The 22,143-nt window shown below is 42.0% G+C and overlaps 2 protein-coding genes across 4 annotated transcripts; both read right to left on the reverse strand.

Moving 5' to 3' along the window:
- Nucleotides 1-1,242: 1,242 nt before the first annotated feature.
- On the reverse strand, nt 1,243-17,414 carry tmem245 (transmembrane protein 245). 3 transcript variants are annotated; one of them, XM_026184194.1, is made up of 18 exons: nt 16,306-17,414; nt 15,093-15,210; nt 14,473-14,568; nt 14,062-14,169; nt 13,503-13,712; nt 13,233-13,402; nt 10,115-10,138; nt 7,979-8,083; nt 7,815-7,897; nt 7,639-7,729; nt 7,455-7,553; nt 7,235-7,363; nt 6,775-6,897; nt 5,549-5,694; nt 5,365-5,465; nt 5,085-5,259; nt 3,547-3,741; nt 1,243-3,456 (listed from the first exon to the last, which is right to left on the reverse strand). In XM_026184194.1, exons 1-18 carry the CDS (start codon nt 16,978-16,980, stop codon nt 3,408-3,410), a joined length of 2,697 nt encoding a protein of 898 aa, XP_026039979.1. In that variant the 5' UTR covers nt 16,981-17,414; the 3' UTR covers nt 1,243-3,407. The 3 variants fall into 3 exon arrangements, with proteins under 3 accessions (XP_026039979.1, XP_026039978.1, XP_026039980.1); XM_026184193.1 differs by having other exon boundaries at nt 1,243-3,459; XM_026184195.1 differs by lacking the exon at nt 10,115-10,138 and having other exon boundaries at nt 1,243-3,459.
- Nucleotides 17,415-17,898: 484 nt separating this feature from the next.
- On the reverse strand, nt 17,899-21,589 carry frrs1l (ferric-chelate reductase 1-like). The gene is made up of 6 exons (XM_026184196.1): nt 21,451-21,589; nt 21,011-21,235; nt 20,587-20,671; nt 20,183-20,321; nt 19,021-19,267; nt 17,899-18,932 (listed from the first exon to the last, which is right to left on the reverse strand). The coding sequence occupies exons 1-6, from the start codon at nt 21,527-21,529 to the stop codon at nt 18,760-18,762; spliced, it is 948 nt and encodes a 315-aa protein (XP_026039981.1). The 5' UTR covers nt 21,530-21,589; the 3' UTR covers nt 17,899-18,759.
- Nucleotides 21,590-22,143: the final 554 nt, after the last annotated feature.

Raw genomic sequence — 22,143 nt, forward strand, 5'->3', positions numbered from 1 at the left:
TGGCATAATAACTAGTTGCCGTGCTCGTTACCACAATAATAACGTCGTTGCTGTAACACGTTACTTAATAACGCGTTAGTCCCAACACTGGTGATAACACATTTCAGATAAACATTACACATTTAAAGGGTGGGCCTTTTATATGGATACACGGTAATAAAATGGTAATGCTTGGTGATATTAAAGTCCTGTTTGTGGCACATTAGTATATGTGAGGGGGCAAACTCCTCAAGATGGGTGGTGACCATGGTGGCCATTTAGAAGTCGGCCAACTTTTGTTTTTTCAATAGGAAGAGGGCCATGTGACACATCAAACTTATTGGTAATGTCACAAGAAAAACAATGGTCTGCTTGGTTTCAACGTAACTTTATTCTTTCATGAGTTATTTACAAGTTTCTGAGCACTTATAAAATGTGTTTAGTGTGCTGCCCATTGTGTGCTGCCCACTCTTCACACACTGATAGCATCACCGCAGGAGAAATGCCAGCACAGGCATCCAGTATCCGTAGTTTCAGGTGCTGCACATCTCGTATCTTCACACCATAGACAATTGCCTTCAGAAGACCCCAAAGAGAAAAGTCTAAGGGGGTCAGATCGGGAGACCTTGGGGGCCATTCAACTGGCCCACGACGACCAATCCACTTTCCAGGAAACTGTTTATCTAGGAATGCTCGGACCTGGCACCCATAATGTGGTGGTGCACCATCTTGCTGGAAAAACTCAGGGAACGTGCCAGCTTCAGTGCATAAAGAGGGAAACACATCATCATGTAGCAATTTCAAATATCCAGTGGCCTTGAGGTTTCCATTGATGAAGAATGGACCCACTATCGTTGTACCATTCACATAAAAGTTTGCCTCATCACTGAAGAAAATCTTCTGCGTGAACTGAGCGTCCTGTTCCAATTTTTGTTTTGCCCATTCTGCAAATTCTGTGCGCCGATCTGGGTCATCCTCGTTGAGATGCTGCAGTAGCTGGAGTTTGTAAGGGTGCCATTTGTGAGTAGCTAATATCCGCCGAAGGGCTGTTCGACTAATGCCACTCTCCAGTGACATGCGGCGAGTGCTACGCTGTGGGCTCTTGCTGAATGACGCTAGGACAGCCACTGATGTTTCTTCATTAGTGACAGTTTTCTTGCGTCCACACTTTGGCAAATACAACACTGAACCAGTTTCACGAAACTTAGCAAACAGTTTCATCTATTTAATCTAAAAAGGACAATACAAGACAGTCAAAGTCACTGCAGTTTAGATCATGTTTATTGTATCAGTGCATGTCCAGTATTAATAAAAAAACAAAACCACAGCATCAGTACAAAAGGAAAACTACAGTATTGGGTTGAAACTCATAGCACATCACACTGTCCCACTCTCAGACAGCTAACATGGTAGCCATGTCTGATCAGTCACATTGCATACGAGTCATCTGCTTCTTTATTAAAGCTTCAAGTGACCTGCTTTACACTCTCCTCTCAGACAAGTGCTCTGACTCGAGTTACAGTGTGGCGCACGAAGTGCAAGAGCAAAAGAGGTTAAAATAGGATTTGAGGTGTGTGAAGTCTAAACTGTCAATGAAATCTTGTGACCGGGACAACAGTCGCAGCCCTAAAAAAAACTTCAAAGGAAACAAAAAAAACTTGAAAGTGCTTCACAAAATCACTCAATCAAGATTTTCTGAGTGCAAAGGTGAGAGATCAGCAGAGAATGTAAGGAATTAAAAACTTGGTTTCACACATATGTGTACAAAACAATCTTAATCTTTAAATACATTCAAAATAAAATAAAATAAAAAACATCCTCTGATAATGGAACCAGACTAAAATCTGATTGTAAGATGTGTAATCTGATCCATTAGAAGTAGTCATCATCATCAGTCTAAACCTGTAGCCAATAAAAATAGATTATTTTTATTATTAATAATAACTGAATCGTACAAACAAAAAAAGACAAACAGTGGTAACAAAGCTTGGTTCAGTAAAGCAGGAGTGAACACCGTTGTCAAAGCTGAGAATGTCACAGCTACGATCACGGAATCGTGAATAACACAGTAACTAAAGAGTAAAAATTAAAACGGTTAAATGGGACCTATCCTTATTTTCTATCGGTCGTGTATCATAGTGTTTATACTACTATCCAATTACAGTGATCATATTAAATGTGCATCAAAAAATGAGGTAAATGTATATAAAACTAATCTTTATGAGAGGCAATCATTTTGCCAACTCCTGACATCAGCTTGGCACAGATTTCCTTGTATGGTGATTAGGAGGCGGGGTTTATGAGCACTGGCTTCTGTGTGGAAGCCAGGCGAGGGGAAGCCAATCAGAAGAAAGAGGGCTTCTTCAAACAGCAGGTGAACTTAGCAGCTGTGTCAGGGTCCATTTATGTTCCTCGCCCTTGTGAACAACGCCGAGCTTTGATGTCGTTTTGGCCAGTGCTACACCGCTTAACTTATGTAACCTCGTGCAGCAGCTGCCACAGATTACACAGAGGGAGATGTTACAGCAGGTTGAAAGGGAGAAAAGAAATCTTCTGATTTCTTTGGTTCTGGTTTTGACTTCTTACCAGCACTGACATGGACTTTTTGTCTGAGTAGCGACACCTATCGTTCAGGAGAATACTGTAGCGAGTCCTTGCACCCTCGGCGCTGGTGTAACTGGTACAGAGCTGTGGCGATGTCACTGCACATACAGTGGCCAATGCTTCGAGAGTGTGATGTCAGTTTTAACGAAATACTCATTTATAGTCTCACAATACGAATATGTAGCTAGAAATAAGCATAATAACAGGTCCCTGTCTAATTACTCAGTTACTTGAGTCACATGAGACAACAACTGTGGCAAGAAGTTTTGTTTTTTTTTAGAAAACCTGCCTTTACTACAAACTCTACTTGAGCCTCCATTAGGAGAGAGGTAGGGAGTACAAATACTGCACAACCACGTACGGTAGCACAGATACAGCCAAGGAGTGCAGGCTGGAAATCAGGGGTCTTGTAGATAAAATATATCATCTTACAGTTCACCACAAATGACACAGTAATTTTTAGGCATTTCTCAATATCACAAAACAAATTAGGCACTGAGTTTTGAGCGATGATGCGATTAGCATCGATGGCTCCGCCTTACACAATCGTAAACCCAATGTGATGTCATTGGTCCAAGTTTGGGATTAGGGTGCATGCTTACAGGAGTTTTTGTGTGCTGCTGAATGAAAGGAGCTGGTGCCATATCGCTCTGAGAAACCGTTCAGCTAAGCACATAGCATCATGGGTGACCAGCTGCTATGCCTCTTTTTCAGTCAGGGCGTCCCCCTATGGAGTCAGGCCACACAGGGAGGAGCTTCAGGGAGGGGAGCAAGTCCCCTGAGGAATCAGCCTATAGGAAGCTGGATGTCGTTTCCTCATGTGCTCATTCACAGGTCTTCTTCAGGACAGAGGGAGTGGCGTCCGTAAAGGTCCTACTAATCACAGACAAGAAGACAACTGACTGGTTGGTTTGCATTTTTTTAAAAACATCTAATCTGCTGTTTGTTCTTCATGCGTCTTACCTCATAGGGTGGGGAGGCCAGTTTGGCTGCACTGGTGTGGGCACTGCAGAGCTGGGGCTCATCAGCATAGCGCTGTAGATGTTGGCTGCCACCACCAGGATGCAGAGGAGGATAGGCCCGATAATAGCCCCCTCCAGACCCAGATAGTACGCACCACCTGCCACCGCCAGGCCTGTCAAATATGGGTGTCCACCTCTGAGACAAAGACAAAAGAAATGGTTTAAAACACAGTGGAAAGGCTGGCAGGCAGCTACTGTATCAGTGCACACATGTGATGCAGCCGAAGGCTAAAACAGGCTAAAAAGTTAGCTTTCCCCAAACCGCAGCTGTGGTCAGAAGTTTATATACACCCATCAAGGTTAGTTTGAGCTTTTATCCATTCCACAACCAGTTTTGATGTGTGTTTGAGGGTCACTGTCCTGTTGAAACAAACCACTGTGTCCAACGATTGATTTGAGGTGAAGAATTTAGAGATCCTCCTTCATTATTCCAGCCACTTTGTGCAATGTACTAGTACCACTAGCAGCAGAGCAGCCCTGGAGCATGACAGCTGGTACAGCCTTCTTAGGTTTGTAAGCCTCGCTTTCACTCACTACAAACATACCTCTTGTCATTGTGGACAAAAACTCACTCTTTGATACGTCTCACCATCAAACTTTTCTCTAGAAGATTTGGCGTGTCCATGTGAGCAGCTGAAAATTTCAGTTGAACTTGAAGACGTCAATTTTTGAGCACTTCTTTCTTGGTCGTCATCCTCTCAGTTCATGGTAAAACTGGCTTCTCTGTGGAAAGTGACGCTGGTGTGCCTCCAGTTTCCTACAGGCTTCAACCTTGATAGGTCCTGGATTGTTCTCAAACATCCTAACCATTTTCCTCTCATCTGAGGGTGGCAGCTCGGGACTTCCTCCAGACCCTGGCAAACTGGTGACACATCTGAATAACTTGTACTTAGCTAGAACTACTTAAACTGATGATCTTAGAATCTGCAGGTGTTCGGAAATAGCTCCAAGAGACCTTCACAACTAGTGTAAATCTATAATTCTCCTACTTAGATCTTCATTGAATTTTTGGGATGTTCCCATTTGGTCAATCCAATGAGTGCTGTCAGTCAAATCCTTTTTAAGCTGGTAAAGAGAAACTGCCAGATGTACTCAATCATAATAACTAATGAGAAATTAATAGGCCTTGGCCTTATCAAGTTACAAGACATTGTAGAATCTTCAGCACTGCTTATTAAAAGATTTGAGTTGATGTATGCATTTGAGTGTGTATGTAAACTGTATGTAAAGATAGTAGGGCTTGAAGCTCGAAGACAGGAGCATTATCTGTCCACAACAGGGAGTTTATGAAACAGAGGCAAACAGAGACGCTGTTTATAGACTCGTACAACTGTACAGTTTTCTTTCAAACCCACATTAGGCCAGCAAGCGGACTTGTATGTATTATGTTAACAGTCACAGGTGGTTTGGTGCGATTTGTTTGTCAGATGTCCCAGTGCCATAAAGAGAAGCTCAAATAAGCTGGTCACGCATACATACCCTGATATATCAGAGTAGATGGCTGTATCCACAAAATATGTTGGGAGCAGGTGGCAGATGAGCAGCAGCAGGGCCTTGACACCTTCACCCTGCGCCAACCACAGGTCACACACTGCCGGCACAGCTGCCCAATAGGTCCCCAGGAACGGCACGGCACCCAGGATGGCAGCCAGAGCTTCAGGCCAGGAAAGAGGGATTCAGAGAGTGACAAAACACTGAGTGTGGCTTGGCAGGTGCGAACATAACGACAGCACAATCTGCTGCGGACACGCTGACTCACCAGAAGGAATGAAGACGATGTTGATGCCAAAGATAGTGTGAGTGAGCCAAGTGTAGAGGCCGTAGAATCCGGCCATTTTCAGAGAGGCGTCAAACACTCCTCTTCAAAACAAACACAAATATGGTCAAAAATAATCTCGCCAAGGTACAAATTTAGATTCTGTAGCTTTTACGCATGCGACTACCTGATGGCCTCTTCAACAGACTGGCCGATGATGTTACTGGAGGGTCCCGGCTGAGAGAGAGGAGTTAAGCTGATCACCCATTTAACCGGTTTGTAGTATTCTCCACTGGAGCTCAGCAGGTAGAAGAGAGTAGTCAGGAAAATCACCTACAGGAAGGAGTAAAAATGGCAGCTGTGCTAAATATAAGACTATCTGATTAGCTTTTTAAATCTTTAAGAGTAAATGTGGCAGGTCTACTTTATTAAAATAAGACAGAAAGAGCAACACCATTAAATATACACAGTTAACAATGCTCAGTAAAGTCCTGTATTGTGGTTGAGGAACAGATGACATGTCCAAGCCCCACCTCGGTCACTGTGGAGTTGACACGCTTCCAGGATGCGTGTTTGGCTCTAATGTCAGCTCACTATTTTAGTCCAGTGAATGTTTCCTGGCCTCAGTCTCCTCTAACTTTAAGGTGATTTTGATCTTTGTAAAGGTCCATGGCCATTCCAGACTACTGCTCATTTGTGCTGGCATTATTTATTGAGGAGAAAAAACTCAAGGCCAGTGTCATCAATTTAAACTGATCTCAGGTTATGGATCATGTTTTTTTTTGTTTTTTGTTTTTTTTACACGACCTGGCAAAATACTTATTTAAGAAGATGTTTCAGTGGAATGAATGCCTTGTTAAGTTAGCTAATGATAGCGCCTCCTTGAGGTGCCCCGGGCGGGTCATCTACTAAAAGGAAGGTCGGTAATTTGATCCCAGGCTCCTCAAGTATGCATTTCAAAATGACTCTGGACAAGATACTAAATACTAGATTGCCCCTAGTGCATCCATCAGTGTGAGTGTGTGCTTAATATGAAGGAGTTTAAATGTACCACAACAGTTTAAACAATGCTTAAAAGAAGCACTGCCTCCATTGCAGAAAGCACAGCAAACAAGCACACACCACTGACACGTGTTAGTAAGCATTATTTATAAATCAACCTAAGCACACAGTTGGGAATGATCTTTAGCTAAACATAAGTCTGAGAACATTTTTATGGACGAGTCTGCAGGACATTATTCGGCCTCAGATTTCTATAAATCTATTAGAATATTTTTGAGAAACACTTGCAGTTAAGCTGAACACTTTCTGCTTACTTTTGTGCATTACAAAAGAATAATGATAATCAATTTTGCAAACAGTTGGACTTTATAAAATGGAGAAAACGACGTGGCTGTGATCAGCGTTTCATACCAAACTCAGTGCAAAGTTGAGGAGCGCCGTGCCGCTGTGGAACAAGACGGTGAGGAGAGTGGTCGTGGTGGAGATGAGGAGGCCAACGTTCCTGCTCATTACAACCCACAAAGACTCCAGGATCTGCAAAATGACGAGGCAACAATAAACACACCATCCACAGGAAACTGTACTTCTATCTAAGACGCACACAGTTGTAAATTTGCAAATGCTGCTAGTGGGGCAGTGCTGGCATGGTGCTCTCATGGCTGATGTCCTGATCTAAGAAAACAAAATGGTCTTGGACTGCAGAGGTGGGATCTTATCACGGTATCATGCTGGAATTCAGAGCTCCTGAGAGCGACCCATCCTTTTGTAGAAGCGGTCTGCATGCATTGGTGCTTGATTTTATGCACCTGTGGCCATGGAAGTGATTGAAACACTTGGCATTATAGTGTACGTTACATACGTTCATACTTACAGACAGTAGTGTCTCGATATTTTCCTGCAGAAAGGAAGCAATGTCCTTCCAGTCCAGGATGTCCCCCAGCCAGCTGTTCTGTCTGTGAGTCATCTTATTCCCACGATGCCGTCCAGAGTGGGTTACATTCTGAAAAATGTGACCATAGTATTTTATGTAAAACTGAAGAATACTGAAGAACAGACTTTGGGAGACATTAAACACAAAACTCTGACACTACCTTCACAAACCAGGAGTGATACAGTCGGTCCCAAAGTTCTAAAACTTGCTTCTCAATCACTGCAGTTTGGTTCACCTTATCTCCTAAAATCTTATGAAGCTGCACACACAAAGGAAACAGATTGGTCACATTCCTCGCTGTCTGGCTGTATTCCATTATTATCAGTGAAAATTACTGTCCTGACCTTTTGTGTTATCCATTCTCTCCCATGCTGGTAGACATTAGTAGCAGCTGAATTTAGAGCTTTCTGGACCACGCGGGCTTCTGGAAGGAGGCTAACAGAGGACAAAGTAAGGTTGTTTTAGCAAATGAGAGGAAAGTCTAAAAATAAACACAGAAAAACAGAGTGGACTGTCCTACTTGGCCCATTCTGGATGGTTAGATACGGTCTCATTGATGAGGTTACTGGTTACGTCGATGATGTGAGCACTTTCGTGATGAACCTACAAAGATTAATGTTTATTTTTTTTATCCATCATCAGTGCAAATGATGTGAAGTCAGGTTAAAAAACCCAAAAACCTACCATAGCAGTGAGCAGCAGAGCCATGAGCAGGGTCCCTGTGACCAAGAGGAAGATGATGAAGATACTGATGATTTTATCCAGAGATCGCTCCAGCCACACAACCATCTGGGTGCACAGATAAAAAGGAGAGGAGGGCAAAGACAGGGAGAAGGGGGGGGGGGGATAATAGGAAGATGGCAAAATAGACTCATCAGTACAACTTTAAAGGAGGTAAAAACATGCACATGGAGAAACCTGTGTCCTTATCACTTGTGAAAAGTCATTTTAGACGTAAAAAGTCCTCACAGAGGACAATAACAGCATATCTGTATTCATACAATGCATGCACCCATTCTTGCACTGAAGCATTAAATCATGCAAGTGGCTTTTTGGGTTGTTGGTTTAACGACAAACAGACATAACATCACTTTCAAAGTGAGCTCTCTGTTCTCGACTCAGGTTTCTCAATGCGCCAAAACTGCATTAAAATCAAAGCTCTGTTAGCAGAACTCTCTCTTTTTGCACTAAGGCCATGGCGTAATGGTTTATTATATTGATGGTGACATGACATGGCATTTTCTGCAAAGAGTCTGTGTAAAACCTTAGGTGAGTGAATCTATAGCGAGTCTTATACCTTCCTCTTTAACATCTAGCTTACCTGAAAGAAGAACAGCAAACAGTTGTTTAACAAAAAAATGGAAACACCACTTCAAAAAGATTTTAATACTGAAAGAAGTAATTAAATTAAAGAAGTTGGGTAATATTGAGCAGCGAGAGGTTTAGAAGAGGTTTCAGTCACTATCACAACAGGGAGCATGAGACCTCTAAAAAGTTATACACAGGCCGCACAACGACAAACACTACATTTCCAATGCAGCACATCGGCACTGTATTAAAAATATAAACTACATCATCAGAAATGACTGAACTGAATCAACACCTGTGATAATTCTAAATAAAAGACACTCTAGTTCATAAATAACAGCCAGAATCAGAGTATAAAGTGCCTTGAGGCAACTTGTGTGATTTGGCGCTATATAAATAAAACCGAACTGAATTGAATAGATTGTAAACACTTTAAATTTGTACTGAGGTCAAGACAGAAAGCAAGTCTTTTTCCAACCATAGTTATTGTGACCTGGTGGCCTTCAGATGCAGAATGCAGGCTTGTAGGTACATTGAGGTCAACGGGAGCTACAGCCATTCTGTATATAGTTCAAATTGAGAACTACAGAGAGAGTTTGTGGTCTCATCAATAGTTTCAAGCCTTATTAAAATACAAACAAAACAAAAAAACAAAACAAAACAAAAAAAAAGCAGAATGTTGTATGTTGTACAATATGGTCAAATGTAAGAGTAAAACAGATGACAAAAAAGGGTTTGAAATTTGGTCCTGGCTGCTGACTGAGCATGTAGTTTCCACAAAAATCTCAATTTGAGCCAAGCCTCTTTTCTGATGTCTTACTTTAAAACTAAAAGAACAACAACAACAAAGACCAAACAATGAGTGACAGCCCAGTGCTAATCTCCATCTTTTATATACAGTCTATGGTAATAACCAGCTCCACAAAGCCAAATGGTTCAAAGGTGGCCAATATATTCACTAAGTTTAGTTCCTCACATTGAATAACCCTGTTTCCATTGTTTTGTCCAGTCCCTTAGCCACACCTAAAAAATAAAAAAATTAAAATTTCCAGGAAAAAAAAAAGGAAACACCCCCCCCCCCCCCCCAATTTAACACTACTCTTTGAGGCAGCTCGCACACATACACACACACACACACACACACACACACACACACACACACACACACACACACATACATACACACTCAAGACAAACTCAGGTCAAAGCAGAGAAGATACAGTCTGGGCTGAGGGATTATTGAGTGCAACACCCCGGCTGTAGCTCACTGTCAAAATAAAAGCTGGAAAGAAGCAAGAGGACAGATGTTTAGACAGGATGGCAGAGGTGATGACAGTGGATGGGTAAAATGCCAGTCCAAGCCGCTACAAGGTGTGCTCACGCTGTCACACACACCCGCACATAAATACAAGTTATTTATTTATTTGCCCTTGTTTTCTCAATGTCTCTCACACACAAGCCCACTTTCTCTCAGTCTCGCTCTCTCAGCACTCTGCTCCTCCAAATCATTACCTGCTTGTTAAGCCAATGCCAGAGCTTGGGGAGGAGACAAAGAGACATTGGGAAAATTATTATTGGAAAGAGTTTTGCAGCAGTCATCACATGTACCCGTGCAACAAGAATACAAGCTCTGTGTGGGTACAGGCTCTGAGGGGTCAGAGCGGTGTACTACAAAGAGGAATTCATGTGTTAGCAAGGTATGTTGAGACTATAGCCAGAGGTTTCAGAAGGGCAGCTCTCGTTTTAAAGCTATTTTCAGAAGTTTTTGTCTAACATCATCTCCAAGTGATACGGTTTCACTTCTTTTCCAAACAAGTTGCCCTAAGAGTGATATAGATTATCAGCTGACATGCAATCTGTTAAGCTGTACATAACAGCACTGAACAAAGTCTAGCAGTTAAGTTACAGCAGTGCAAACGGTACAGCTGTGGTCAGTTTACATACAATCACAGGTCATTTGGGGCTTTTAATGATTTCTTTGAACTCAGTTGTTTGTATTTATTTTGGCTCTTCTCTAATCCACTAAGGGTCAAAATATATACATAAATCTCCACTATTATTTTGTTTAAATGTCTCTTAGCAAGTCAACCAAATGCTTCCGGTAGCCATCGACAAGCTTTAGGCATAATTCCTGGAGCAGACCCAGCCTTTCAGCATAGTCCATGAATATTCAAAGGGTTGAGGTCGGGGCTTTGGGAAGGCCATTCAAGAAGCTCAATGCTAGCCTACTTTATCTATTCTAACACCAGTTTCGATATGTGTTTGGGATCATTGTCCTGTTGGAACTACCAACTGTGTTCAAGTTTCAACCTTCTATCTGTTCATTTAAGATCAAGTTTAAGAATCTTCTCTGTAATGTACCTTATGCCACTGGCAGCAAAACAGGCCCAGAGCATGATGCTACCACTACTATGCTTGACACTCAGTACAGTGTTCCTCATGTTTATACTTCTAGTCATTGTGGCCCAAAAGTTCAATCTTTATCTTGCCCGACCATGAACTTTTCTCCAGAGGGCATTTGGCTTATCTGTTTGAGCAGCTGCAAACTTCAGAGGAGCTTGAATGTGTTGATTTTAAAGCAGGGGTTTCTTTCTTGGTCAACACCCTCTCAATCCACTGCGATGTAAAATTCACTTGACTGTGGACAGTGATGTTGGTGTTCCAACAGTTTCCAGTTCTTGAGCCTCGGTGGTTCTCGGGTTGGGCTCCTTTGAGTTTCCTATTGGTCTGAGGTCAATCAAATGAGTCCTGCCAAGCAAATCCTTTTTGTGCTGGCAAAGAGAAACTACCAGCTGTAGTCAATAATTAATGAGGAGTTAATAGGCCTTGGCCCTGTCAGATTAAAAGGCACTGTAGAACCTTCGGGACCACTTGAGTATGTGTATACATTTGGGCGTGTATGTATATGTTCCAGACTATTTGGATGAGAGAAAATCTAAAATAAGTTCAAACTCATGCTCCCATTTCTTTTTTTCCTTAAAGTCATTAAACATATATGGTCTACAATAATACAAGTCTGGAAAAAGAACAGCTCAAAAAAATCGTTAAAAGTCCAAATTTACTATGACGTTTATGCCTGTGATGAATGTAAACTGACAACAACTGTACATGTTGTGTTTTCACAGGAATTCCCAGGCACTGAACTTGTGTAAATGCTACGTTTTACACTACTGCGATAGCAGTCTACTGGAATTTATTACAGAGGTTATTCAATTAAGAAAATTTATTTAATTCAATTTGGTCAATAACAAAAGTTATCTAATTACAGTGTCAAACCTGAATGCACTTCATAATGAAACGCATCATGATTCTAATTTGTAGATCTCTACATTAAATAGCAGCACCAGGAGTGGACTGAGTGGTAAAATAAATATAGTAATTTATTAATTTATGCGATTATATTTTTCTGCTGAATTGTTCCATCTTGAGTTATTGGCAGCACCAGTATAGCTGTTGCAGTCCATTTTGTGCTAAACAGGAGTCAAATGATGCTCCCACCACCAACTCCCACTTTTATGTAAGCGAGGACAGAGCCTGTCACAGAAACCATAACATTAAAATTGGAAATACCCGTCAGGTTTGAATGAGGTTTTAGGTTTCATGGGACCAACTAATGCATGAAAACAAAAAAGTCAAACTCTGCGGAAGCTGCTTCGTAGTACACCCCTCAGGAAGTGGCAGGCAAGATACACTAACTACAGTGAGTGTGGACTGGCAATACAAGTGGGATGCAAATCAATGTGATTACAAAGACAGAACACAAATACATCCCAAAACTGTGAGGGCAAGGCAGAAAAGTGTATAAGATTACAGCAATGACATCATTATTTATAAAACCTGAGAAATGTAAACCATGTAGCACTAATCCTGTCACTCACTCTAATATGTCGGCAAAAAATTCTGCTCTGCATTGCTTTGTTTTTTGAGATTTTTAGTCTATATTGAGAGATTTGGAGATATTTTGCCTCTAAATTTTGATTGGAAACAAAACAACTGCATACTTACACATCCAGCAGATATGGGGCAACAACATCACTGATGCATGAGTATTTTCTTGCCCACCTGGTGATGCGGGCATCAGGCTAATATTCACTCTCCTTTTAGCTCTGTTTTTTAATGAACTGATTTTAAAGTGTTTCTCAGCTAAGTGCTAATTTTGTCTGTCTACCATTTGGTGCTGGGCAGTTTAGCGCACACTTGGTTTAATACAGCTTTTTGCTAAAAATAGCTTCCAGCTGTTGCCGTAAACGACACTGATGAGATTGTTGCAACTGGGTCAAAACTAAAAGGCTGAAAAACAAAAACAGCAGCTAAAATCCTCTGTTAAAGGTAAAGAAAACTAAAAAGCCCCCGTTTTTGGCAATTTAATATGAATTTACCAATTTCATTTTAATAAATTTAGGACCTGGCAGATCTTTACACTGGCTAAATTTAGACATTAAAAATGAAACTAACATATGTAATATGACTGATAACAACAGAGCATTTTGAGACTTTCAGTTTTCCTGAGATATTTTGATAAGTAATTTGTTATCAAGCAGTTGCAGATAAAGTGTGTCTGGATGGGGAAGTATAAAGTCAAAGGCAGAGGAAATAAGGACATCAGCTTCACAGGCAGCTCTTACATTACCTTAGTGTCGATACGTAGGAGGAACTGAGCCAGGCCTTTGATTGGTCCAGGGAGCAGTGCCTCTTCACGCTCACGTCCAAACTTCTCTAGCACCGTCCACCACGAGGTAAGAGTCCTCTCTGCAAAGCTCTTCATACCAAACCGGACCACCAGCTTCTTCAGAACCCACACTAGATCAGTGAGCCAACATGCACATGAGTAAAATCCGACTGACGAGGAGTAACTGAAAGTGTGCACATATCTGTTTGTATGTCTGTGTGTGTGTGTTACCGGCCACAGGAATAGGGAGCAGTTGTAGTATCCACAGGTTGAGCCAGACCTGCACCAAGACAATAGCCCAGACCAGCAGAATAAAGTAAATATCACTGGCTCTGTGGGAGCTTTTCTCTCTCTGGAAGAGGCCGGGCAATGTACGAGAGCTCCCAGCGAACCCAGGAAACCCAGGAGTGGAAGGCACGGGACCCACAGACTGCACACCATCTATGAGCGGATGAGGGAAAGCAGACAGAGGAAGCACAGAAGAGGAAGAGAAAGAAAGAACAAAGCAGTTGAGTTTCAGCCGCTGTGGCTAAATTGGTAAAGCCAAAGCAGCTACAGTAAAAAAAGAAATAAAGAATGTAAAACTGAAATTGCATATCTTGGGTTTTAAAACTTGACATTTTTCTGACCAATTAGCAATGCTCTGAACATTTATCGAACAGTATGTTCAGAGGTCTGATTCCCTCTGTTCAATCTGCCAGTTCTCTCATTTCATAAACCTTACAGCCCAGATATCTGGGACATCTGTATGATCTTCTTTAATAGACTGAATACAATGCAGCTAGCTTACCTGTGGAGGAGCTTCCACTGAGTTCAGTTTTGGGTTGAAGGTTGCTACAGGAGATTGCCATGTAAATAGTGTTAGCAGCAAATGACAGCACCTGCCCTGAAAGCTCACCTGGGGAGATCAAGAGAGACTGAATATAACGAAACACAAAGGCAGGCAGGCAGACCGGAGGATGCACAGTAGGAAAGATCAAAGCTGGTCTGATGAGCGTAGCCCAACCAGTCACCTCAAGTCACTTATATTTCACGTAAAGCTAGGCTTAGGCAAATGTGGCTAAATGCAACTTAATCTAAGCACATCATAGACTTGTGCTCATTTGACCATATTTATTACCTAGTTAATGGTGAGTAAAGGTATCTCATTTTGGTAAATGTCAATGTATGTCAGTGTATAGGTGTGATAGTATATTTTCACCTGTGCCAGGGACAGGTGGTTTCTCTTGGTAGCCCACGATGAGAAGCCCAACCACAACCACAAATATGGGGACTCTCCATGAGCCAGTCAGAGACACTAAAACAGATAGAGGAATTGTATAAGTGGACGAAGATGGATGAGTTACGGATGGATACATTTAACTAGATTGAGAGAAAGCTGTTGTAGTTAAACTGCAGGACGACATTACTGGCTTAACAGGTATATTCCTTGTCAAGCATGACTCTGCTAGTCTTGCCTGATGAGCTGAACCATATTCATAAACAAATATGACATACAATGTTGACTGTTGCTATGAAAGCACTTTTAAAAACTTCAAAGCAGAAAACATTTTCTCACATGTGCCCAGAAACCTCCTTTTAAGGCAGAACTTCTTCTTAACCAGCTTTCAGTCACTTTTTAAAACTTCACGCCTGAAGCTCAGAGCAAGTGTTAAGTGTGCTAAAAATACTTTCGACATCCTCATCTTACTCTGCGTGCCCTCTGTTTCAAAGACAAGTGGATTTGTACAGGCAGCAACTTATTGACCACATTTAGAAGAAATCTCCTGCAGTCCAAAGAGGCAGCTTGTATGGCTGGCTGTGGGCGCTGTCCACACTCACCGATGTAGAAGAGCAGGACAGCCCAGACAGGAAGTGCCAGAGTCCTCAGGTACCGCTCAGTTTGAGGACTCCACTTAAAACAAACCGCCAGCAAGTATCCAAACACGACAGTCCCCACCTGTGACGAAATAAAACAAAGATGCACAATAATGAAACAGAGGGTATTTTAATTAAATATACTGAGACTTCTATTCTCTTCCATTGCATCATAATCATCATTTGATGCTGAACCTTTAAACTTCATGAGTCTTAAAAAGTATAATTGAACAGTTTTTGTGATAATCACTTTGTGTTGATGTTTTTTCTTCCTAAACTCATCCAGTTTTACAAACGCTCTGCTCCTGTTTAGCAGTCAGCACTTAAGACTACACTAGAAGTTTAATCGACTGCTCATAAAGATCTCAGCTTGTGTCGCTCCTCACAAAGACATGCCTTGATGTAATTTAATATAGTGTCCTCCATCCTATTTATAAACACAGGCCCTCTGTCAGCTGAACTCCGCATTCAGAGAAAGAAGAACATTTAATGCAATTTGGATGAGGTGGACGGGTTCTGGCCCCTGGAGCTGTTTGGGAATGAGGTACCGATCGATCAGATGCTGGAACTGCAGGAAATTAGATCAACTTACATAAAAGTTTGCACACATATTCCAAGAAACACATTTTCTGTTTAGGTTAATCGAATAAGTCTTTATTAGAGACACACTGCAGCAGCCAGTCAACTTTAATCCCCCAATTATTCTTTATCAACTATTGCCTATTGCTAAATGGCATTTATGACAACATGATAATAACATTTATACATTTGTACAGTCAACATTTTAATTCTGAGTTCATTTTAATCAGACACACAAAACGGGATTAAGTAGGAATGAAATTCACAATTACTGTTATTACTCCCTCTGTAGATAATTTTCTGTGCAAATAACGTGATGTGAGCTTTTCATATTTGATTTTTTTTACCCAACCAACAATCAAAAGACTACTAGTTTGTTATCGTAAGATTACTAGTTTACTATAGTAAGACCCACACAATCAGGCGAGTAATAAAATCATTGACGTTTAAAGTATAACTTTTAACATTCTGTCCCAGATAATATTTAAAATATGTGCCACAGTTTACACAGAGCTGACCTAACAGCACCCACTCTGACGGACAGAGGGGCCCTTTGTCATTCTGTCAGAGAGAGGATTGTCACTCTACTGTCACTCACCCACATAAAGTGGAAACAGTCCAGCGCGTTCCCGATGACCCCACAGACGTGCCCGAGGATCACCTGCATACCGATGACACTCCAGAAAAGGTAGAGGAAGTAAACCAGCGGTGCCCCCGCCCCGATAACCAGGAGTATCGTGAGCTTCTCCAGAACTACCCTACCCATCGCCTCCACCCCGTAGTTGAGACACCACACCGGGACCAGCAGCGTCCCCACCACTATGGGCGTCCCGCTGTCCTGCAGGCCGCTGAGCCATGAACGGCCGAGACGAGCCAGGGAGTATTTGAAGGGGTGGAGGAAGGTGCCGCAGAGCACAGCCCAGAGCAGCGGGCGGAGGAAGGCCTCGAGGATGAAATAGACCAGGACAGCTGCCCCGCAGCAGATAGCCACAAATATCATCGCCCCGGTGTTGTAGAAGGCCTGTTTTATGTTCTTGTCAAACTTCAGGGAGGAGGGCTGGGTTAGCAGTTGGCTCATCATCCCGACAGCCGGCTGGAAGCTCTCCGAGAAAGAAACAAAGTGAGGCTGCCCAGCGTGAGGACTCTCTGGGGGAGAGACAGCGGCGGGATCCGGCGCCGAATCCTCCTCGTCTGCCATGTTCCCAGTTTCAGCTCCGCCAGCCCGTCCAACTGATCCACCGCGTGAGGGAGGAAAACAATGACGTAGCAACATCGAATGCCCAAAGGCCTCATGGGCAATGAAGTGTCGGTGATGTCGCGCGTTCCTTCCTGTTTTCTTTTTCTTTTCTTTTTTTAACTTACCAATTTTCTTCCGGTTTATTTTTTATTATTGTTTTATTAATGTTACAAGGTGATGTTATAAAGTACTTAATTCAAGCAGCAATACACATCATAGCTATTTAAAATATATAAATAAAAATAATTACATTACATTGTTAAACAAAGTGTCTTTAAGACAATTAGAGTCATGATGATCAGGTTTTCTGAAATTCCGAGATCCTTTTTTAAACATTTGTTTTTTAAATGGTACGGTAAGTTGACTTCAAGTTGACACCACACTAGCTTACACTTCCACTGGGTTTGAATCTCATGGCTGTGTGGGGCCTTTCTGTTCAAAAGCTGCATATTCTCCCTGTGCCCTACAGCTTCTTCCCATGGCAGGCATGCATGTTAGGTTAACTGGTAAGAAAAACAAAACAAAACAACCACGCATAAATATACAATGGTTTTTATATGAATACCATTGCATTTGTACATTCATTTACTTTTTTATGAGAATTTCTACAACCCCTTTATTTTTCCCACTGCCCATTTCATGTGCTTGAAAAGCAGGTGGTGTGTAAAAGGTGGTGTGTTTTTTGTTGGTTTGTTATTTTCTGCGCTTTCTTGTGTATTTTATCTTCTGCCCAGCCTCTCACGAGTGTGAATGTATGAGTAATTTGTACATTTTATCAGGCTGCACATCATACTACACGTAGCCACTGCTCAAAATCTAATTATGTTACATTCTATTAAAGTCATGCCCTTTGGCTTTATACTTCCAGAGTGAGAAGGCAATCTCTGCATTGACTACAGCGTCTGTATTTTGTATAGACTGTGTTCTTAGCAATAAGCACAGCAGCGACAGATGTTTCAGTGGGAGACATCTTAACATATTCAACCATTTTTAATACACTTCAAAAGCTACAATAGCAACCCAGGGGAAAAAAATATTACTTCATATAAGAGCAAAATGTTTCTGTTAACCGTGTTATTGCTTGAACAGGCAATAGTAGTAACTCTTCTCATCAGTCTTGCTGTAAGTCACAGTGTCACAGTACTGATAAACAAAGCAGTTACTGTGGTTGAGGAAGTGAGATGATGAAATCAGACAAGGATGTAAAAAAAAAAGTATACGAAAATCTTTTACATAGTAGATGCACCGGGTTGTTCCTGAAACCCTGCAGTCCATATTTCTAACACCAGCAAACAACATTTTTATTTTATTTTTTTAAGGCTGAGATCCACAGAAACGTAGCAGGGTGAGGAGACGGGAAGCATTTGTGAGAGCTGTTTTATTTTCCTTTCATCCTCAGAAACCCGTTGTTTTGGCAAAGTTTGACATTATTCACCAGTGCACGGTGGGTGTCTGAAACCATTCCCAGATTTTCCAGTGCATGCAGGGTTTCAAAGTCTTGTGAGATGTATTTGTTGGAATGGAGTCCTCATATTTTTATATAACTGGAAGCTATCGTTAACACTGAAAATGACTGGCCTATTTTAAACTACTACTACTACTCTGCCCTCTTGTCTAATACTCAGATCAGCACATATCACCTCTAGAGTGTTGCTTTAATACTTCAAGATGCTGTGTGAGTTATGAATATATAGTCTTTCATGTTCAATATATCTAACACAGTCTGTGCAAAGAGGGCACTTGTATGTGGCATCAGATTTAAACTTTTTTTTATTGCTGCTTCATCCTCTCTCTGCTGTGCTGTGCTGTGCTTCGTTATGGCGTCCCCATCAGCAGGTAGAAGGTGAGAGCTACTATGAGCAGTAAGCAGAGGGGAGAATTAAATGTCTGATAAGCTGTGGAGGGCATGAAGATGTCCACGTACTTATAGATGCTGATCATGTGCTCGCTGACTGGAGGACTGTCAATGTCGTGCCTCGTGATGGAACCTGTTGGACAGGTAAGATGAAGGAGATGTCACGGGCAAGGGCTAAAAAAATGGGCAGTGTAATCTGACGCTAAAAACTCATCGCTCACCTTGAATAGCAGGTCCCCATGCAAACAGGTAGTACCACGAGAGGTGTAAGTCCACAAGCGTTTCCTCTCGTGGGACGTATAACGGTCGCTTGAAACGGCAGGTGACGCGGTTGTTCTCAAATATGCCCTCTTCGTCTCGAGCCGGATTCCTCTTGATCTCCTTGGCCCACTGGCCGACGTTGTAGAAGTGATGTATCCGCACGCGCCCGTTATCATCGTGCACACAGGCCATAACATCGTCTCCTCCCTAAGGAGACAAAGAGTGTTATTTCCAAAATGTGCATAAATTTAGTTCTTGAAAAAACTGACCATTATGATACAGTCAAGGTAAAATATACACTTCCAGGCCAGTTCATTAAAAAAAAAATACCCATGAGCCAGTCACATGGCTCAGTGCATTTAAGCATTTAAACATTTAAGATATTAAGATGACCTTCTGAAGTCCAAAATGAACATCAGAATTGGGAAGAAAAGTGATTTAAGTGACTTTGAACTTGGTTGCTGGTGCCAGACAGACTAATCTGAGTATTTCAGAAACTGCTGATCGGCTGGGATTTTCCCCATGTAAACATCTCTATGTTTTCCAAAGAATTCCTTGTAAAAGAAAATATCCAGTGAGCAGCCATTCTTGAGATTGTTGCTGAATATATTTATCCCTTTATTGGCACACTGTACCTATCCTCTGATGGCTGCCTCCAGCAAGATAACACAACATGTCTTAAAGCTCAAATTGTGTCAAACTAAACAACAGTCGCACTGTTGTGATGTCAATGTTTTGACCTGGGGGAAAAAACAGCACAAGCTTCGCCTCATTGGATTAAATTGTGAAAGGGTTTACTTTAACCCAAACAATGTTTTTATTAAACAAACTGGCTAATAAATTAATATATGTTTTTTTAAGTTTTGAAACATTGACACAGAGAGTTTATTGTGGAGACCTGCTGAGTCACTGAATTTCATATTTAATTGGTTCAATCTCTTACAGTCAAAAAAATTCTTATCCATGAGTTTGACGTGGGACTGCTAATTCTTCTGTACCCTGAAGCGATAAAACAAAAAAATCATAATTATATGCAGCCCAAAAGATACAAACACATGGTTTGCTGTCCCAAATAAGACCTGTGTAACTTTTAGCAGTCAGAGATGTTGCAGAGCTGCTCACCATTTTCTTATCAGATGAGAAACCTACAGCCACCCAGCCATCCGTATCTGCGCTCAGCTCAAACTCCACATCTGTCCCGATGCGACGATAACTCAGAAAGTAGTCACACGTCTCTGCATCGCACCCCGGCTTCCCGTACCTGAGTGCAGATAAATAAATGCAAATGCTCACAGTCATTCACTAGAGATAAGATCTCAGCTGGGCAGACAGAGCTCATCTAAACAAATGAGGACACTTTTTAAAAGAAACTGAATCCAGGTTACAAAGAAGAAAGATTAGCTTGCTGAGCGTTCCCATGTTTAGCTCTGGCTCTCTGACGTCAGGAGCATCTGGGATGAAGGACCCCCAGGGATTACAGTAACACTCGAGCTCTTTTTAGAGAAAGACAGAGGTGGATCTCTAACCTTATGCAGCCCTTTGTTACTCCACAGTCGCTGACTTTGATCTTGGCAAAGGGGTCAACTGGGGGTGCTGTGGGGAATGGGTAACCTGCGAAACACAGCAAATAAGTAAATAAATAACGTGAATTTTGTTGATTACACACTAAATAGCTGATACATGTATTCAGTGATGAAGGCCAACTGAGGAGAGGCCATCTGCACTCTGTGTGTGGGTGAGGAGAAGGAAGGGGTGGGCAGCTACCATCGGGGAGCTGGCCTGGGTGCTGAAAGGCCTCATATTGAGGTGACAGGTTGGATGCAAGACAACACTGGCACATATTAACCTTTGTCCTGCCCGTGCTAGGCCCTGTGTGCTTGTGTGTGGAAAAAAAGCATGCAAACAAAACCACTAGCTGCTCATCTTTAGTGGACTGAGTGACATCCTCACCATCATCGGACAGATATCTGGACTCCAGAAACTCGGAGGCGAAGGTGCTGTAGGAGTCCTTGTGAGGCTCTTGGTGTCCAGGCTCTCCGTGCTCTCCGTGGCCAGTCCGGAGTGCTCCCTCATCGGTGGGGCTCGGCGCGACCCCCCACCATCCAGCGTGGATCAGCAGCACCGAAAGCTGCACAAGCCTCCGCAGGAAAATCATGACCAACAAAAAAGGGAACGCTGGTAAAACAATAAATACAAAAAACAAAAACGGTTAAACCGATCTGGAAGAAAACTGGATGTCCATCACTGTTTGAATTTCTGCATCTTCGCAGGTTTCCTTGCAGCGTCACAAAACCGTCTCCTCATCCTGTTTATTCGCAGGGATGCGAGGGGACACCGCGTCTGATTAGGAGGCTAATCCAGCTCTAAATTACCCAGATTCGTAATCTTACCATCGAATTCAGCTACACGCCCATAATCCTCTTTGAAACCGCAGTCCTGATGGCTTCTAGAGCTCATTAATCTTTTCATAGGCTATTTTTCGGTGTTGGGCCGGATGAATGGTATCGCCCAGCCGCCCTCTCCTCTCGTCTCCTCAGTCAATCACAGTAACGTCCAATGAGCAGACGCTACGTGCTGCTGTCACCATCGATCAATTGGAGATTGAACAACGTTTCCACAACAGCTGACACAGTATTTCACATGTTTGGAGTATAAGATGATGCAATGTAAAATAATTAGCCTGTAGAGTAAGATTTTATTGCCTCGGCTGCAATCGGAATTTTAGTCCTAGTCACTGACACCAAATATACCACAGAGCTTCTATTGTTCTGACGAGCTATGCGTTAAATTGTGTTTATTCATCCAAAATTTGGAAGTAATCTAATCTAACCTAACCTAAAAATTACCAATCATGTTTGCACTCCTCTCTCCGAAAATTATTTACTGAAGACACGAATTTAAGCTGTTCCTTTTACACTGTTTTTCCTCTTGTTTTTAATCTATATCACTCTGCTTGTTATATGTGCATATATGCGATTTTTAAAAGGTCCAGATTCTGTTCCATAAAAAATGGTTGCATATCCACTATGTTCACATGCACTCTCTGGGAGTATTATACGTCATTTCTAAATGTGGTGCTTAAT

This window comes from Astatotilapia calliptera, chromosome 11, assembly GCF_900246225.1.
Source record: "Astatotilapia calliptera chromosome 11, fAstCal1.2, whole genome shotgun sequence".
In the NCBI taxonomy this organism is placed as follows: domain Eukaryota; kingdom Metazoa; phylum Chordata; class Actinopteri; order Cichliformes; family Cichlidae; genus Astatotilapia; species Astatotilapia calliptera.

Excerpts from the sequence above, each read along its gene's own strand:
- tmem245 (XM_026184193.1), bottom strand. The coding sequence starts at position 16,980 with ATGTTGCTACGTCATTGTTTTCCTCCCTCACGCGGTGGATCAGTTGGA. Across the intron at positions 5,260-5,364 it reads CATCGTCTTCATTCCTTCTG|CTCTGGCTGCCATCCTGGGT; the intron begins GTGAGTCAGCGT and ends CCTGGCCTGAAG. Across the intron at positions 3,742-5,084 it reads ATCTACTCTGATATATCAGG|AGGTGGACACCCATATTTGA; the intron begins GTATGTATGCGT and ends TCTTTGTCTCAG.
- frrs1l (XM_026184196.1), bottom strand. The coding sequence starts at position 21,529 with ATGAAAAGATTAATGAGCTCTAGAAGCCATCAGGACTGCGGTTTCAAA. Across the intron at positions 19,268-20,182 it reads TCTCATCTGATAAGAAAATG|GGAGGAGACGATGTTATGGC; the intron begins GTGAGCAGCTCT and ends TTGTCTCCTTAG. Across the intron at positions 18,933-19,020 it reads ATGGGGACCTGCTATTCAAG|GTTCCATCACGAGGCACGAC; the intron begins GTGAGCGATGAG and ends CCTGTCCAACAG.